The sequence below is a fragment of the Ambystoma mexicanum genome, chromosome 2p, assembly GCF_040938575.1.
Source record: "Ambystoma mexicanum isolate Mex_15411 chromosome 2p, UKY_AmexF1_1, whole genome shotgun sequence".
NCBI lineage: Eukaryota > Metazoa > Chordata > Amphibia > Caudata > Ambystomatidae > Ambystoma > Ambystoma mexicanum.
This window is the reverse complement of record NC_090923.1, coordinates 104,914,542-104,935,312: the sequence shown is the minus strand read 5'-3', so window position 1 is coordinate 104,935,312 and position 20,771 is coordinate 104,914,542. Positions and strand designations below refer to the sequence as shown.

At 44.2% G+C, this 20,771-nt stretch overlaps 1 protein-coding gene across 1 annotated transcript in view; it reads right to left on the bottom strand.

The window, feature by feature from the left end:
- The window catches only part of COL7A1 (collagen type VII alpha 1 chain), a 782,081-nt gene that overhangs the window by 249,324 nt on the left and 511,986 nt on the right, over positions 1 to 20,771 (bottom strand). Inside the window, exons 73-76 of the mRNA XM_069646196.1 lie at positions 13,911 to 13,946; positions 8,655 to 8,690; positions 5,533 to 5,580; positions 4,873 to 4,908 (exon numbers count right to left, since the gene is read on the bottom strand). Of these exons, the coding sequence (XP_069502297.1) occupies positions 4,873 to 4,908; positions 5,533 to 5,580; positions 8,655 to 8,690; positions 13,911 to 13,946 (156 nt within the window). The remainder of the gene's footprint in view (positions 1 to 4,872; positions 4,909 to 5,532; positions 5,581 to 8,654; positions 8,691 to 13,910; positions 13,947 to 20,771) is intronic.

Sequence of the window (20,771 nt, the reverse complement as noted above, 5' to 3'; positions counted from 1 at the left end):
CAGGGTGCAGCAAAATGTAATTTCTCAATGCCTAAACGCTACACTGTGTTAACTAGGGCAAGGGTCAGTAAAAGTGGAGAGCAGGGAAAAAAAATGAAAAAAACAGCCCACCCTGTTAGTGTGCTCTCATGAAGGCAGGAGGTGCTGGTTGGGTGGCAGTCATTGTATGTGCTAAAGCAGGGGGAACAATGCTCTTTTGATCTCAAAGGAATGTACAATAGATAAGAAATCAGATTTGATGGGAAGCAGTGAGATTCTTACAATGGGGTGAGATTGAGGGACATTCTTACCAGGTTGTGGAGGGGAGTAAATGGGACAGTCACCAGGGACAATAAATAAGTGGACATACATAGATTAAGGGCAACCAACATTGTACATTTCTAAGTGCAGGTAGGTAGTGCGGACAGCTGTGCTCGGGATGTGACCATGATGGGTGAAGTGCTAGAGTGGAAGCAGAGTAAGTGAGGGTTAGAGGCGAGGGAAAAATATTAGCAGAAGGCAGATCGGAGGTAGGTTAAGAGGGTATGCCATTGGGAGGGGAGCCCTGTTACATGGATGTGGCGTTGGCTGTAAATAATGGCCTCAAGATACAATGGGCCTCATTCTATGTTTGACGGTCCGGAAACAATGGTCAACGGTGGCAGTAAGCTTACTGCATCGTTGTTTCCGGACCGGTAAATTACGGGGTTGCCTGCCGTAGCCACCGCGCCGAACAGGTCTCACAGCGGCCACGGTAGGTAACCCGTCAGGGAATCACTGTCACCATTGTCCTAGGACTCTATGGGAATGGGGACTTACAATTTGCCAGCGCCTGACTTTCCGGGCTGCCGGGCTATATTCTCCCAGTGGCACCATGAAGTCAGGCACCATTAAATAATTATGGTCTAGCAGTGGCAACCTGCACTCTTTAATGCACATGCAATGGTGCACAGCCCTGATAATATAATAGCCCCTTTAATGCACATGCAATGGTACAGAGCCCTGATAATATAATAGTCCCCTTTAATGCACGTACAATAGTGCACAGTCATGACACTATAACAGCACTCTTTAATGCACATGCAATGGTGCACAGCCCTGATAATATAATAGTCCCCTTTAATGCACATGCAATGGTACAGAGCCCTGATAATAAAATAGTCCCCTTTAATGCACGTACAATAGTGCACAGTCATGACAATATAACAGCACTCTTTAATGCACATGCAATGGTGCACAGCCCTGATAATATAATAGTCCCCTTTAATGCACATACAATAGTGCACAGCCCTGATAATATAATAGCGCCTTTAATGCACACGCAATGGTACACAGCCCTGATAATATAATAGTCCCCTTTAATGCACATACAATAGTGCACAGCCATGACAATATAACAGCACTCTTTAATGCACATGCAATGGTGCACAGCCCTGGTAATATAATAGTCCCCTTTAATGCACATACAATAGTGCACAGCCCTGATAATATAATAGCGCCTTTAATGCACATGCAATGGTACACAGCCCTGATAATATAATAGTCCCCTTTAATGCACATACAATAGTGCACAGCCCTGATAATATAATAGTCCCCTTTAATGCACATACAATAGTGCACAGCCATGACAATATAACAGCACTCTTTAATGCACATGCAATGGTGCACAGCCCTGATAATATAATAGTCTTCTTTAATGCACATACAATAGTGCACAGCCCTGATAATATAATAGTCCCCTTTAATGCACATACAATAGTGCTCAGCCCTGATAATATAATAGCGCCTTTAATGCACATGCTATGGTACACAGCCCTGATAATATAATAGTCCCCTTTAATGCACATACAATAGTGCACAGCCATGACAATATAACAGCACTCTTTAATGCACATGCAATGGTGCACAGCCCTGATAATATAATAGTCTTCTTTAATGCACATACAATGGTGCACAGCCCTGATAATATAATAGCGCCTTTAATGCACATGCAATGGTACACAGCCCTGATAATATAATAGTCCCCTTTAATGCACATGCAATGGTACAGAGCCCTGATAATATAATAGTCCCCTTTAATGCACATGCAATGGTACAGAGCCCTGATAATATAATAGTCCCATTTAATGCACATGCAATGGTGCATAGCCCTGATAATATAATAGTCCCCTTTAATGCACATGCAATGGTACACAGCCCTGATAATATAATAGCCCCCTTTAATGCACATGCAATGGTACACAGCCCTGATAATATAATAGTCCCCTTTAATGCACATGCAATGGTGCACAGCCCTGATAATATAATAGTCTTCTTTAATGCACATGCAATGGTGCACAGCCCTGATAATATAATAGTCTTCTTTAATGCACATGCAATGGTGCACAGCCCTGATAATATAATAGTCTTCTTTAATGCACATACAATGGTGCACAGCCCTGATAATATAATAGCGCCTTTAATGCACATGCAATGGTACACAGCCCTGATAATATAATAGTCCCCTTTAATGCACATGCAATGGTACAGAGCCCTGATAATATAATAGTCCCCTTTAATGCACATGCAATGGTACAGAGCCCTGATAATATAATAGTCCCATTTAATGCACATGCAATGGTGCATAGCCCTGATAATATAATAGTCCCCTTTAATGCACATGCAATGGTACACAGCCCTGATAATATAATAGCCCCCTTTAATGCACATGCAATGGTACACAGCCCTGATAATATAATAGTCCCCTTTAATGCACATGCAATGGTGCACAGCCCTGATAATATAATAGTCTTCTTTAATGCACATGCAATGGTGCACAGCCCTGATAATATAATAGTCCCCTTTAATGCACATGCAATGGTACACAGCCCTGATAATATAATAGCCCCCTTTAATGCACATGCAATGGTACACAGCCCTGATAATATAATAGTCCCCTTTAATGCACATGCAATGGTGCACAGCCCTGATAATATAATAGTCTTCTTTAATGCACATGCAATGGTACACAGCCCTGATAATATAATAGCCCCCTTTAATGCACATGCAATGGTGCACAGCCCTGATAATATAATAGTCTTCTTTAATGCACATGCAATGGTGCACAGCCCTGATAATATAATAGTCTTCTTTAATGCACATGCAATGGTGCACAGCCCTGATAATATAATAGTCTTCTTTAATGCACATACAATGGTGCACAGCCCTGATAATATAATAGCGCCTTTAATGCACATGCAATGGTACACAGCCCTGATAATATAATAGTCCCCTTTAATGCACATGCAATGGTACAGAGCCCTGATAATATAATAGTCCCCTTTAATGCACATGCAATGGTACAGAGCCCTGATAATATAATAGTCCCATTTAATGCACATGCAATGGTGCATAGCCCTGATAATATAATAGTCCCCTTTAATGCACATGCAATGGTACACAGCCCTGATAATATAATAGCCCCCTTTAATGCACATGCAATGGTACACAGCCCTGATAATATAATAGTCCCCTTTAATGCACATGCAATGGTGCACAGCCCTGATAATATAATAGTCTTCTTTAATGCACATGCAATGGTGCACAGCCCTGATAATATAATAGTCCCCTTTAATGCACATGCAATGGTACACAGCCCTGATAATATAATAGCCCCCTTTAATGCACATGCAATGGTACACAGCCCTGATAATATAATAGTCCCCTTTAATGCACATGCAATGGTGCACAGCCCTGATAATATAATAGTCTTCTTTAATGCACATGCAATGGTGCACAGCCCTGATAATATAATAGCCCCCTTTAATGCACATGCAATGGTGCACAGCCCTGATAATATAATAGTCCCCTTTAATGCACATGCAATGGTGCACAGCCCTGATAATATAATAGTCTTCTTTAATGCACATGCAATGGTGCACAGCCCTGATAATATAATAGTCCCCTTTAATGCACATACAATGGTACACAGCCCTGATAATATAATAGTCCCCTTGCATGCACCTGGAGAAAAATGTCTGTGATGAACATCTTGGTGATGCAAAGCCATGACATTGGTGGCCTTAATGATGACTTCTTTAGACCAGCTATGTCGGCACCTCTGTGCCGACATGAAGGTGTAGGAAGTATACAGATGTTTTAACAAGCCTTTCACACAATGCAGATGCCCCATCAGCAGGCAAGGCGCGTTTGCCCGATACGGGTTCTAGAACAGCTACGATGCACCATCTGTATGTCCTGATCTCAAGCAAGTGGTGCTGATGGGTCACAGTTCACACGGTGGACATCAGTGGGGGCTGTCATGATTTGATAGGATAATGTACTTATATAGCGCCTATACACAATGTGTTTCAAAGCGCTTAATGATCTCTGGTGTTCCTGTGGTTTGTTTGTAGGGGGTGACCTTACATTACAGCCCACAGGATGACACACTGGTGGCTGAAAGGTACATGGGCATGTAACAATCGCCCAGCGTCCTTCTGCCCCTTGGCCACACCAGCATGTCAATGAAACAGGCACACGGAGAAAATGGGTGGCTTTATGTTAATATGTTTAGCCTACATGTTCCACGTGGCTTAGGCTAATGCCGAGGATGGGCAATGGGGGAAATCATTTAGAGATAATGGATGTTTTGTAAAAAAGCAAACTGAACAGTGGGATAAACTGAAGATAATATAGAGAATGGATTTAAGTGAATAGAGAGAGGAAGGGGGAACATGCACAGAAAATCATAAAAAGTGAAGAAAGCTCTAACATGGGCACAATCAGTGAGATACACACAAGAGACATGAAATTGGAGGTTGATGAACCGAAAGAGAGAACCACAATGGGTGAACATGAGAGACAAGGAGGGGGGGAATAGAAAAGGCAAAGCTGAGCAGTTTCTGTGCTTACCTTAATGCCCAGGAGTTCGAGAGATTTTTCGACATTCTGAAAAATAAAATAAGAGGGTAAGCTCACAGATACCAGGTTATTATTTTGGGAGGGTCTTGGTTTAGAAGGTGCACGAGTTAAACTGTTGCAATAATCATTAAGTATTGAGTAAGGCCCTGTGCCCTGAGGGTCTGAGAACCAGAACAACACTCAACAGATGTGCCATTGTTGTTCAGTGATGCTTTTTGGGAGCTGGGTGAAGTTTGGGTACCATGCCCCAGAAAGTGGCAAAAATTACATTCATGAACCTTTCATGTACTTTGTAAAGAAAATTGTTCCATATGGCAGCTGCAGATTGCTAAAGGGTGGTGCGCAGGCTTGGTACCAAGTGGGAAGGAGGGAGACAATCATGGAAAAAGCATCTACAGTCGCAAGACGTCCATGAAGTGTGGACCACCGCAAAGTGGGAGGGTCAACACCTGCACGTGTGGTGTCGAAACCTGGAGTTTGATGCTGTGAAAAACTGATGGCAAATGTCCAAGGATCAATAGAGTTTGTGTCCATCAATGCATGAAGATATCAATATCTGCTGATGACTTTGAGTACACGTGCAGGCACCTAAAAAGCAAGGTTTTATTATTATAAGATGGTGATATAGCAATGTTTTTAAACACAACTCACAGCTGAAGTTCCTTGTTCTCCTTTCTGGCCGCTCTCTCCGGGCCGTCCCTGTGAATAGGCAAGGTAGAAAGAGAAGAAAGATAAGACAAGGTGCCTCCGTAGACACAGACATTCTGATTCACTAAGACGTTTAATACAATATTCCTACTAAATATGTGGCCATTTTGTAATGGCAGTTTTCAGAGCCATTTCCTAGTGCTCACACTTCTGCACTGCAATATTTTTTCCTCCATCTTTGCTTGCGTAAAGCTGGGTCCCAGGTGCAAGTAGATAGGACATGAGGCGGCCCTACCACCCAATTAGCCCAGCTTCTCTGATCACCCATGCCTTCTGCCATGAAATTCTCTTTGTCCTTGGCCTTGCAGACTATTCTCGCCCTGGGAATGCAACGGGAGTGAGGGCACTCGCTATCGTGTCTGGAACTCCAAGTTCACACCCTATTTCCATCCTCGACTCGCGTGACGAGACACCATGGGGGCCATTACAACCTGGGCGCAAAGGGATACTGGGCACCGGTAATGACACCGGTGCCAGTAATCCCTTTGCGCCCTACTACAAGGGCCCTTTGCGGGTCCCGTAAAGGCTGCCTGCTTTTATAAAGGCGGCCTTAGCGGGAGCCGCAAAGGTTCCAGGGAGCAAATAACGGTACCGCAAATTGCAGTACCGTTATTCGCACCTTCCCCTTTCCCAAATGGGAATGGGGAATGGCTTTGGTAAATGGGGAATTACCGGTCCCGCCAACCTCGGACTCAACCAGTAATTACTCCATTCACCAGACCGGAGTCGGACAGATTTTGGAGGCTGCCATGGCGCTAATAGCGCCATGGCTGCCTCCAAATTCGGAATGAGGGCCCATGATTTCTTTTATTCTGCAAGCTTTTAATTGCTTTAAATGAATTAAGACTTGGCATCCTTTGTGTTCTTTCTTGCACCTTAACATGAGCGGAGTCATCCTCCGCACACTTGTTCCTCTTCATCGAAGATCGCTGACCTCGACTTCTCAGTACTTGACTTCAGGCCAGACAGCTTCCCAACGCAGCACTACTAACCTGCTATCCTACAGCGACACATCCTTTCATTCTTTCTTAATGATTCTTTGGCTTATTATTGCATGATACCAATGCCCAGTTCCTGTACAATGTCGGCTTCGCCTACATACTATTTACTACGTGTAGCCATCCTATATGATGACTTGATCTATCTTGCATTGCAGCATACATACATTCTTCATACTTCGGTTTTCTGCAGCACTTTTTACCATGTAATCCCCTTTTTTTACACTTTAAGGTTCTCTTGATTCTTTACTTCTTCATTTCTCCTCTAGGATCCATACATCGTCTTCATTCAGTATCTCAGAACGTCGTGCACACTTTCTTATGAAATCATCAGTTCATTTTCTTAGCTCTTTCTCATATTCCTTCAAGAAATTCCCCCTGCAGGTTCTCATCAACTCGAGGGTACATTCGATATGCTCATTTTAATGGATACCGTCTTCCATATGCTCGCTGTGCTATTGTTACAGTAGCTAAGGTTAGACAGGGCATGGTCTCATGGCTCCAATACAGTGGATGTAGGGGGGTAGGGTCTCCTGTGGATATGTATGTCTGCTCCTCTGCAGTGTTCTTCCACCTGAGATTGTAAGTGCCCCATTGCTTCCCAAAGCTAGGTCTGCGTTCATTAAATACCCTAAGAATAATTTTAATTATGTCTTACATTTAAATATTGGGCTCAATTAATCAACACCAAAAACATTGCTACCAAGTGTCTCTCATCTCATATATTGATGGTTATTATAACTACATCATAAATAAGAGAAAGAAGTGGTCGACAAACTGCTTAGATGCTTACAGCCACTAACTCAAAGACCAATGATACAAATAGGATCATAATTTCATTGCCTGGACTGATCTTTTCCTTCTCATTCTCTTACTTGTATTGACATATAGTTGTACACTTTTGTTCTCCTACAATTTCAACAATTAAAAAAGAAATAATCACATAATTACATATTACGGAAGAAAGACGGAACGTAAACAAATAATCTCTTATGTGCAATAATCTCCATATATAAAAGTCAAAATTTGTTTGTGGCGGGATTTGTGGCAGAGCATTGTTCCTTATACAGTTCCACATTGTTTCACCAATCTGCACCACATTTTGCATATTTGGCTGTTAAGACCCTCCGGACATTACTGGCTACATGACATTTGGACACCCCACCCCTTTCCCCGGATTTTGGCAAAAGTCAACGTTTGTTTGTGGGTTTGTGGCAAAGCGGTGTTCCTTCTACAATTCCACATTGTTTCTCCAATCTGCCCCAACGTTTGCATAGTTACCTGTTAGGACCCACCTGACATTACTGGCTACATGACATTTGGACACTCCACCCAGTTTCCCGGATTTCATCACAAGTCAAAAATGTGTTTGTGGGTTTGTGGCTTGGCTAAGCGCTGGAGCAAGAGGAAAATTAAGATTGGCTGAATTTCAAGTAGCAGAATGGATAGTAGGTGGGTGGTAAGAAGAGTGAGAAGGAATAGAGAAAGACGGAAGAACAGGAGGAATAAAGGAAACAACTATCAGCAGACAAAACATTGAATTAATAAGCGCCAAGATTCTAAACAAAGAATGGACAATACATGAAGAGGCAATAGGCACAAGTGAAGATTGAAGTTGGCCAGATGGGGGCCGCCAGGAAAAGAATGAGTAGCGTGAGGAAGGCATAGAAGACATTCAAGATGCAAGATGGGCGAAAGAGTAGAATTTGGTCCCATCAGCAGACAGCTGAGTCAGGACTTTGCCTGACTCGCCCCAGAAACAATATTTCAAGATTCCAGTCCTGCAAAAGTGGGAGGGACAGGCGATGATGTTGTTGGCCCCAGCACGGCTCTCAGATCCGGTGCAGGTGGTACAAGCACCCGTCGGAGGGGATAGACCCTCCGATGTAGACAGCTCCACAGGAGGCCATGAGCCGACGTGAGTAATTATAACTTTTGCATTGCTATATTAAGTCAAGAATCACAAGCACTTTTCATAAATTTTGGGGCTGTCTGCAGTGTGATGTATGCCTAGAAAGCAATGGGAGGCTGAAAGAACACAGTATATATATCTCTCTCAAAATGTACCTGTTCACCTCTGAGTCCCGAATCTCCTCTCTCGCCCTAAAACATCAAAATACAAGAAAAGGTGACATTAGAGCACTTGGAGACCATGCAAATTGCAGCGGTGTGCTGTAAAAATCACATTAACATAGCAGAACATTGGCACTCCAAAGGTCAATCATGAATATGCACCTACCTCATTTTACCTGGTTTGCCTATTGCACCTATGTAGACCTGATGTAGCCCCCGCACCATGAGGCGTGGCTTGCCATATTATTTACCTACCAGATTTGACCTGGTTAGCCTAATGCCCCCATGTACACCTGATGTAGCCCCCTGGACCATGAGGCGCGGCTTTGCTAGATTATGCACCTACTTGATTTTGACCTGGTTTGCCTATTACACCCATGCATACCTGATGTAGCCCCCGCACCATGAGGCGCAGCTATGCCAGATTATTTACCTACCAGATTTGACCTGGTTTGCCTATTGCACCCATGTGCACCTGATGTAGCTCCCTGCACCATGGGTGATGCTTTGCCAGATTATGCACCTACCTGATTTGACCTGGTTTGCCTAGTGCACCCATGTATACCTGATGTAGCCCCCCACACCATGAGGCGCGGCTTTGCCAGATTATGCACCTACCTGATTTGACCTGGTTTGCCTAGTGCACCCATGTATACCTGATGTAGCCCCCCACACCATGAGGCGCGGCTTTGCCTGATTATGCACCTACCTGATTTTACCTGGTTTGCCTAGTGCACCCATGTATACCTGATGTAGTCCCCCCCACACCATGTGGAGTGTCTTTGCCAGATTATGCACCGACCTGATTTGACATATTTTGCATATTGCACCCATGTATACCCGATGTAGCCCCCCGCACCATGAGGCGCAGCTTTGCCAGAGTATGCAATTATCTGATTGTCTTTTACATATATGTACACCTGATGTGGCTCCCGCAATGTGAGGCATCGCTCTGCCTGATTATGCTTGTGGAACCCCTTGCATGCTGTAACCACATGCGTATTCCTGCTTTGAATAATGACACTTGCACATACTGTAACTAGCGCCCTGATGCCCGAGGGCTTGGTGCGCTGCTGGAAATGCTAAAATAAATACTTAAATAACTCAGTCCTTTCGAACCGGCTCATGTAGAAATCAACAGATCCTGTAAAGCTGGACGGGCAGGGGAAGCGTCATGCACGTGTCTGCCCCATCCCCCCATGATGCAGAGAAAGCAGTCCCCCCAGCTCAGGTGCAGTCCTTACAGTGAATGACTCGTATACAGTGTTTGTGCATCTCCGCAGCTTCTGGAAGGGCTGCACTAGTGTACTTCAGCAACCTGGGCTGTAAAGGCTCTTTATATATTTTAGCACAGATACAATACCAGGCTGATAAGTACATTCAAGGGTTCGATTACAGCCCAGTTCACAATTGCATACACTAACCTTTAAAAGCAAATATGAGAACATCAGTAAAAGAATTTGAAAACATGAATCAAGGATGATAGTAGCATTCAAGAAATCTATACTATCCGACAGTTAACCATGCACTTACCAACATGACATGCATTCTTAATATTTAGGATCTTTTAGTTTCTATTTTGCTCACTGGGTAAGCTATCCATGGGTATTTGATATTGGTCCCCATGGCACCTGAAAGGCAATGCCAATGGGCTGCCCACCAATTTCCAGCCATGCCATTCTGTTGTGGGCAGGAGGAGCGGCGGAGAGATACGTGCTGCTCAGCACACACAAGAGGCACGGAGTGGCCCGAGATGCTGCGTTGCCACTCGGATGCATGGCAATATTATCCTTCTTTAACAAATGTGTCGCCGCATTTTTGTTATTGTCGCTGACACATTTTCTATCTTGTCGCAGATACATTTTTGGTATTGTCGCTGACACATTTTTGATCTTGTCGCAGATACATTTTTGGTATTGTCGCTGATACATTTTTGCATTGTCGCCGACACATTTTTGGTATTGTCGCCGACACATTTTTGGTATTGTCGCCGACACATTTTTGGTATTGTCGCTGATACATTTTTGCATTGTCGCCGACACATTTTTGATATTGTCGCTGACACATTTTTGGTATTGTCGCCGACACATTTTTGGTATTGTTGCTGATACATTTTTGGTATTGTCGCCGACACATTTTTGATATTGTCGCTGATACATTTTTGGTATTGTCACAGACACATTTTTGGTATTGTCGCTGACACATTTTTGGTATTGTTGCCGACACATCTTTGATATTGTCGCTGACACATTTTTGGTATTGTCGCCGACACATTTTTGGTATTGTCACAGACACATTTTTGGTATTGTCACAGACACATTTTTGGTATTGTCGCTGACACATTTTTGATATTGTCGCTGATACATTTTTGGTATTGTCACAGACACATTTTTGGTATTGTCGCTGACACATTTTTGGTATTGTCGCCGACACATTTTTGGTATTGTTGCCGACACATCTTTGATATTGTCGCTGACACATTTTTGGTATTGTCGCTGACACATTTTTGATATTGTCGCTGATACATTTTTGGTATTGTCGCCGAGACATTTTTGATATTGTCGCAGACACATTTTTGGTATTGTTGCCGACACATCTTTGGTATTGTCGCTGACACATTTTTGATATTGTCACAGACACATTTTTGGTATTGTCGCTGACACATTTTTGGTATTGTCGCTGACACATTTTTGATATTGTCGCTGATACATTTTTGGTATTGTCACAGACACATTTTTGGTATTGTCGCCGACACATTTTTGATATTGTCGCAGACACATTTTTGGTATTGTCGCTGACACATTTTTGATATTGTCGCTGATACATTTTTGGTATTGTCGCTGACACATTTTTGGTATTGTCGCCGACACATTTTTGGTATTGTTGCTGACACATCTTTGATATTGTCGCTGACACATTTTTTGAATCTTAAAAATGCTTTTTGCTGTAAAGCCAAAAGCAAATCTGGGGATAGGGCTTCAGTCCTGTCTTCCACTCTAGCCTCCACTTCAATGCTCCACTTAATGCCGGCGCCCGGTTTGCCAGCGCCCTGTGGGAGGTTTTTCGGTTCATCCGCCCCGCTCCACCCTCCCCAACATTCTGACCGCATTATAGAATGCTTCCTAGAAATACTTCTATAATGCAAATGTTTAGGAGGGTAAAAACTCTCAGAATATGTACTTTTCTAATGTAATAAACAATACCTTGAAATTAGCTCTGTTGCCATACCTACCTCAGAGGTTTGCAAACTGGGTTTTAGGTTTAGTGATGATTTTTCGGCTATTTTTCATGTAGCTGGCTAATTAGCGGATGTCGTCGTAAACAGTGCTATATGTATGAGGGGCTGTGGGGGGCAGAGATGGGCCTGGCATATAACTGCCACCCTGCTGCTTCTGGAAAGCACCTGTGATAAATACAGAGGAGGTGACCCCATTGCTCGCCTGTGAGCATCCCTGAGTCTTTAGACTCAGGACCGTCACTTATCGCACCAACCCACCACAAATGCGGAACAGCAGGGGTCTCATTTGCTGTTCGGCTCTTCCGCTGCTTTTCTTGTAAGTGTGTTTAAGGACCAGCTCATTGTCATGAAAACTTAAATATCGGTCTAGCCCATCGCCTATTAAAGAATCACGCCGGGCATGACACTGAGCTGGAGGCAAGTTGCCCTTTATTTGCTGAGCCCTTGTGCAGCCGCACCCCACCTTGAGCCGGCAAACCTCACTCGCCGCCACTGCACCGCTTCACCTCTTTGCACCTAGAACGGTACCTCACAGAGTGTCAGGCTTTCGCGATTGAGAAAAATGGAGCAAACAGGAAGCTAAAGGAGCAGAATACCTTTGCTCTGTACTGGCAAGAGACGTAGCGGTCACTAGGGCAGTTACCATTCCGCCAGGCGAGGCATCACACACTTTATGAAAGTGGAGGATTCGCTGTTCGAAAATGTAATGTGCAAATAACAAGTAAGTTGTTCAACCACGGAACCAGTGGTGTGTCCAGGGAGTGACCTGGGGTGACGCGTGGTACTCCTGGAATCTGATTGGTCACCCCATTACCTTAAACTATGATCATTATGTGTGTGTGTGCTCGTACTTCATGCCAACCCTGCATAAGTCACTGCCCCCGGAACAACACACAAGACAGTTACACTGGAAACATTCACGTGTTGTCTCGTTGAATTGTGTATTGGCAAGATGAGATGTGCGCTGTACAGCATCGGAGCACCAGGGTGTCTTTGATCATTGAGTGCATGGAATGTTCTTCGCCATGGTGCTTCTTGCATTTTGGAGTCATAGCAGTGCAAAATGAGTTGATCTTTCATCGGCTGATCAGCCATTTTTACATATACTAGCTAATTTCTTCAGCACAGTGAAAATGGAGCCGATTCTGCAATCTCGTGTAAAGGTGTTGGCCTTCTCGCACAATGTTGGGCGCTCTCATGACTCAATCGTCTTTCTAAGCATGCCTGTGCTTCAAAGGACATGTTGGCGACTGCTAAACTGGCTCAACATGCTTGACAAGTCTCTGACCTCCTGTACCCAAGGCTTTGCGAGGTAACGAGGCCTCTCTTCCAGTGGCAAATTCCATACGCCTATTGCTTCCAATATCTTTTGAAGTAAATAAACTGGTTTCTTTTTGACAATTATATCAAGTTTGAAGTATCTTATTAACCATTGTTGTGAAAAAACACTGTAAGGTGCGCAAGATTTAGTGACTAGAAATTTTGATTCATTACCAGTTCCTGTAACACTCTGCAGTCTGAGTAATCTAGTCATTTCTAAGCAGCACCCAACTTATCTCAAATAAAAAAATGGACATCTCTATCTAACCAGCTCGCCATCAGTTGTCCCATAGACTGCAAACTATTATTGAACAATATGGGGCTTGTGACTGACTCTTCAAACCCTCCTGGCCTTACAGGGCCTCCAGTCACGTGCCAGGAAAAAGCTGACACGTGCCAGACTGCTCAAGCTTCATGGTACTCACCTGTCAGGCAACATTTAGAATGTCTTCTGCACAATCAACACCACATAGGAAACAATATAGTATCCCAGCCTGTAGAGCTAGGAGACCCTGAGATCGACTACAAGTGATGGATGGAAGGCTCTGAGTTAATTATACCCACTGGCACTCATCTGAGACAAGACCAGGCCTAAAATAGGCCATAGCACCCTAATCGCCGAGATATTTTCGTTCCATCCAATTCCCAAAATGTCATAATTTGCTTTTTTTATTTAAAATACAGTTTCTTACCTTTGCTCCCGGAGAGCCAGCTAAACCTGGGATACCCTGCAATAACCAAAAAATACAATTACTGTCGGTCAGATCTCAAGCAGGTGAGAACCAGCTCTCATACTTCATACCTAGACATCATTGATCCTCATGATTGCAAGGCACGTCATTAACTCTAAGCAATTACAAGTTCAGAAGGATATTTCCCAGCCCTGCAGCTCAACCAACAAGGCAATACACCACAGTTTGAAAAAGAAAATATATATTACATCCCCAATTACACTGCCCCAGCAGACATCTATACACCCCCACTAGAAATGCACAATTTAGCATTCTAAACAGCCTGAACATATTGCATCCCCATCTACCCTGCCCAAGCAGACAGCTATACACCCCCACTAGAAATGCACAATTCAGCATTCGAAACAGCCTGAACATATTACATCCCCAATTACACTGCCCCAGCAGACATCTATACACCCCCACTAGAAATGCACAATTCAGCATTCTAAACAGCTTGAACATATTACATCCCCAACTACCCTGCCCAAGCAGACATCTATACACCCCCACTAGAAATGCACAATTTAGCATCCTACACAGCCTGAACATATTACATCCCCAATTACACTGCCCCAGCAGACATCTATACACCCCCACTAGAAATGCACAATTCAGCATTCTAAACAGCTTGAACATATTACATCCCAACTACCCTGCCCAAGCAGACATCTATACACCCCCACTAGAAATGCACAATTCAGCATCCTACACAGCCTGAGCATATTACATCCCCAACTACCCTGCCCAAGCAGACATCTATACACCCCCACTAGAAATGCACAATTCAGCATCCTACACAGCCTGAACATATTACATCCCCAACTACCCTGCCCAAGCAGACATCTATACATCCCCACTAGAAATGCACAATTCAGCATCCTACAGAGCCTGAACATATTACATCCCAACTACCCTGCCCAAGCAGACATCTATACACCCCCACTAGAAACGCACAATTCATCATCCTACACAGCCTGAACATATTACATCCCCAACTACCCTGCCCAAGCAGACATCTATACACCCCCACTAGAAACGCACAATTCAACATTCTAAACAGCTTGAACATATTACATCCCAACTACCCTGCCCAAGCAGACATCTATACACCCCCACTAGAAATGCACAATTCAGCATCCTACACAGCCTAAACATATTGCATCCCCAATTACACTGCCCCAGCAGACATCTATAATAATAATAATAATAATAATAATTAGGCTTTTATATAGCGCTACAAACCCTCAGGTATCTGAGCGCTGCTTATTATTACCCACGGTGTGTGGTGCTCATTTATCGACCTCGGAAGGATGAAAGGCTGAGTTTGGCCCCGCCGGGATTCGAACCTGCGTTAACAGGCTCTGCACGGGTGTCAAAGCGGGCGCTCTACTCGCTGTGCCACTTGACCGGCTAAGCAGACATCTATACACCCCCACTAGAAATGCACAATTCAGCATTCTAAACAGCTTGAACATATTACATCCCAACTACCCTGCCGAAGCAGAGATCTATACACCCCCACTAGAAATGCACAATTCAGCATCCTACACAGTCTGAACATATTACATCCCAACTACCCTGCCCAAGCAGACATCTATACACCCCCACTAGAAACGCACAATTCAGCATCCTACACAGCCTGAACATATTACATCCCCAACTACCCTGCCCAAGCAGACATCTATACACCCCCACTAGAAATGCACAATTCAGCATTCTAAACAGCTTGAACATATTACATCCCCAACTACCCTGCCGAAGCAGACATCTACACACCCCCACTAGAAATGCACAATTCAGCATTCTAAACAGCTTGAACATATTACATCCACAACTACCCTGCCCAAGCAGACATCTACACACCCCCACTAGAAATGCACAATTCAGCATCCTACACAGCCTGAACATATTGCATCCCCAACTACCCTGCCCAAGCAGACATCCATACACCCCCACTAGAAATGCACAATACAGCATTCTAAACAGCCTGAACATATTGCATCCCCAACTACCTTGCCCAAGCAGATATCTATACACCCCCACTAGAAATGCACAATTCAGCATTCTAAACAGCCTGACCATATTGCATCCCCAACTACCCTGCCCCAGCAGACATCTATACACCCCCACTAGAAATGCACAATTCAGCATTCTAAACAGCCTGAACATATTGCATCCCCATCTACCCTGCCCAAGCAGACAGCTATACACCCCCACTAGAAATGCACAATTCAGCATACTACACAGCCTGAACATATTGCATCCCCATCTACCCTCCCAAGCAGACATCTATACACCCCCACTAGAAATGCACAATTCAGCATCCTACACAGCCTGAACATATTGCATCCCCATCTACCCTCCCCAAGCAGACAGCTATACACCCCCACTAGAAATGCACAATTCAGCATTCTAAATAGCCTAAACATATTGCATCACCAACTACCCTGCCCAAGCAGACATCTATACACCCCCCACTAGAAATGCACAATTCAGCATCCTACACAGTCTGAACATATTACATCCCCAATTACACTGCCCCAGCAGACATCTATACACCCCCACTAGAAATGCACAATTCAGCATTCTAAACGGCCTGAACATATTGCATCCCCAACTACACTGCCCAAGCAGACATCTATACAACCCCACTAGAAATGCACAATTCAGCATTCTAAACAGCCAGAACATATTACATCCCCAACTACCCTGCCCAAGCAGACATCTATACACCCCCACTAGAAATGCACAATTCAGCATCCTACACAGCCTGAACATATTGCATCCCCAATTACACTGCCCCAGCAGACATCTATACACCCCCACTAGAAATGCACAATTCAGCATTCTAAACAGCTTGAACATATTACATCCCAACTACCCTGCCGAAGCAGAGATCTATACACCCCCACTAGAAATGCACAATTCAGCATCCTACACAGTCTGAACATATTACATCCCAACTACCCTGCCCAAGCAGACATCTATACACCCCCACTAGAAACGCACAATTCAGCATCCTAAACAGCCTGAACATATTACATCCCCAACTACCCTGCCCAAGCAGACATCTATACACCCCCACTAGAAATGCACAATTCAGCATTCTAAACAGCTTGAACATATTACATCCCCAACTACCCTGCCGAAGCAGACATCTACACACCCCCACTAGAAATGCACAATTCAGCATTCTAAACAGCTTGAACATATTACATCCACAACTACCCTGCCCAAGCAGACATCTACACACCCCCACTAGAAATGCACAATTCAGCATCCTACACAGCCTGAACATATTACATCCCCAACTACCCTGCCCAAGCAGACATCCATACACCCCCACTAGAAATGCACAATACAGCATTCTAAACAGCCTGAACATATTGCATCCCCAACTACCTTGCCCAAGCAGATATCTATACACCCCCACTAGAAATGCACAATTCAGCATTCTAAACAGCCTGACCATATTACATCCCAAACTACCCTGCCCCAGCAGACATCTATACACCCCCACTAGAAATGCACAATTCAGCATTCTAAACAGCCTGAACATATTGCATCCCCATCTACCCTGCCCAAGCAGACAGCTATACACCCCCACTAGAAATGCACAATTCAGCATACTACACAGCCTGAACATATTGCATCCCCATCTACCCTCCCAAGCAGACATCTATACACCCCCACTAGAAATGCACAATTCAGCATCCTACACAGCCTGAACATATTGCATCCCCATCTACCCTCCCCAAGCAGACAGCTATACACCCCCAATAGAAATGCACAATTCAGCATTCTAAATAGCCTAAACATATTGCATCACCAACTACCCTGCCCAAGCAGACATCTATACACCCCCCACTAGAAATGCACAATTCAGCATCCTACACAGTCTGAACATATTACATCCCCAATTACACTGCCCCAGCAGACATCTATACACCCCCACTAGAAATGCACAATTCAGCATTCTAAACGGCCTGAACATATTGCATCCCCAACTACACTGCCCAAGCAGACATCTATACAACCCCACTAGAAATGCACAATTCAGCATTCTAAACAGCCAGAACATATTACATCCCCAACTACCCTGCCCAAGCAGACATCTATACACCCCCACTAGAAATGCAAAATACAGCATCCTACACAGCCTGACATATTACATCCCCAACTACCCTGCCCAAGCAGACATCTATACACCCCCACTAGAAATGCACAATACAGCATTCTAAACAGGCTGAACATATTACATCCCCAACTACCCTGCCCAAGCAGACATCTATACACCCCCACTAGAAATGCACAATTCAGCATCCTACACAGCCTGAACATATTACATCCCCAATTACACTGCCCCAGCAGACATCTATACACCCCCACTAGAAATGCACAATTCAGCATTCTAAACAGCTTGAACATATTACATCCCAACTACACCGCCCCAGTAGACATCTATACACCCCCACTAGAAATGCACAATTCAGCATTCTAAACAGTCTGAACATATTGCATCCCCATCTACCCTGCCCAAGCAGACAGCTATACACCCCCACTAGTAATGCACAATTCAGCATCCTACACAGCCTGAACATATTGCATCCCCATCTACCCTCCCCAAGCAGACAGCTATACACCCCCACTAGAAATGCACAATTCAGCATCCTACACAGCCTGAACATATTGCATCCCCATCTACCCTCCCCAAGCAGACAGCTATACACCCACACTAGAAATGCACAATTCAGCATTCTAAATAGTCTGAACATATTGCATCACCAACTACCCTGCCCAAGCAGACATCTATACACCCCCACTAGAAATGCACAATTCAACAGCCTAAACATATTACATCCCCAACTACCCTGCCCAAGCAGACATCTATACACCCCCACTAGAAATGCACAATTCAGCATTCTAAACAGCCTGAACATATTGCATCCCCATCTACCCTGCCCAAGCAGACATCTATACACCCCGACTAGAAATGCACAATTCAACAGCCTAAACATATTACATCCCCATCTACCCTGCCCAAGCAGACATCTATACACCCCCACTAGAAATGCACAATTCAGCATCCTACACAGCCTGAACATATTACATCCCCAACTACCCTGCCCAAGCAGACATCTATACACCCCCACTAGAAATGCACAATTCAGCATCCTACACAGCCTGAACATATTACATCCCCAATTACACTGCCCCAGCAGACATCTATACACCCCCACTAGAAATGCACAATTCAGCATTCTAAACAACTTGAACATATTACATCCCAACTACCCCGCCCCAGCAGACATCTATACACCCCCACTAGAAATGCACAATTCAGCATTCTAAACAGCCTGAACATATTGCATCCCCATCTACCCTGCCCAAGCAGACACCTATACACCCCCACTAGAAATGCACAATTCAGCATCCTACACAGCCTCAACATATTGCATCCCCATCTACCCTCCCCAAGCAGACAGCTATACACCCCCACTAGAAATGCACAATTCAGCATCCTACACAGCCTGAACGTATTGCATCCCCATCTACCCTGCCCAAGCAGATATCTATACACCCCCACTAGAAATGCACAATTCAGCATTCTAAACAGCTTGAACATATTACTTCCCCAACTACCCTGACCAAGCAGACATCTATACACCCCCACTAGAAACGCACAATTCAGCATCCTACACAGTCTGAACATATTACATCCCCAACTACCCTGCACAAGCAGACATCTATACACCCCCACTAGAAATGCACAAATCAGCATTCTAAACAGCCTGAACATATTGCATCCCCAACTACCCTGCCCAAGCAGACATCTATACACCCCCACTAGAAATGCACAATTCAGCATCCTACACAGCGTGAATTTCATTATCTCGGATAATAACCACAAGAGAGGAGCAATTATCCTAGGCGATGATGACAGCTCAAACAATCTAGATGGCTATCAGCACCTTGTTCGGAATCTATAGTATAGGCTGTTAATTGTCATGTGAAACATGTTTTCAATTAAAGGGAAATCTCCTTTCCTTCTACATGCCTCATGCACTTATCCCGATCAGCAACGTTCGCTGTCAGGCACGTACGATTGTCACATTGCTCTGTTCGTCTTACCCTCCACTGCCTCGCCCCCTCTCTCATTCCTTTATGTATAGCTCTTGCATTATTGCAATGATCGCCCGGCCTGTACATTAATTATGTAATATGTTGTAAACAGTTTTGTATTCCTCCTTGTTCCATGTTCTACCTATAAATGCATAGCACTTGCCCGTTCTGAATGTTCCAATGCCTATTAAGAATGTTAATTTTTGCTTAACTACTCCTTCTCCCTGCGTTGGAGCGCTTTGAAACGTTTGTTAAGTGTATAGGCGCTATATAAATGACCAATAAATAAATAAAATATAAAATAAGACTTAACAGCTACACTTTCATAGGAGGGAACTAAGACATTTAGGGCCTGAGTTACAGAATGTTTTGCGTGCCAAAAAGTGACTTTGCACACTTTTCAGCACGCCAAACTCCTTACATCGCTTCATGGAATCAACTTTGCATGGTTTTCCGGGACCTTGCGGGGACTTAGCGCAGATCCATCATGTCTTTGCGTGCTGTGGGGTGCTCTGTGCGACTCTCCCTGCAAAGTGTGAGATGAGCCAATGCAAGGAAATAAATAGGTGGCGGAACATGCATATTTCCAATTCCCCAAGAAGAATGAGGAAGGACAAGGAATAACATGGGCGTGTCGAGGGAAGGATTAGGCAAAGACATTGTATGCCAGCAATGCACAAACACAAGCATATTCAT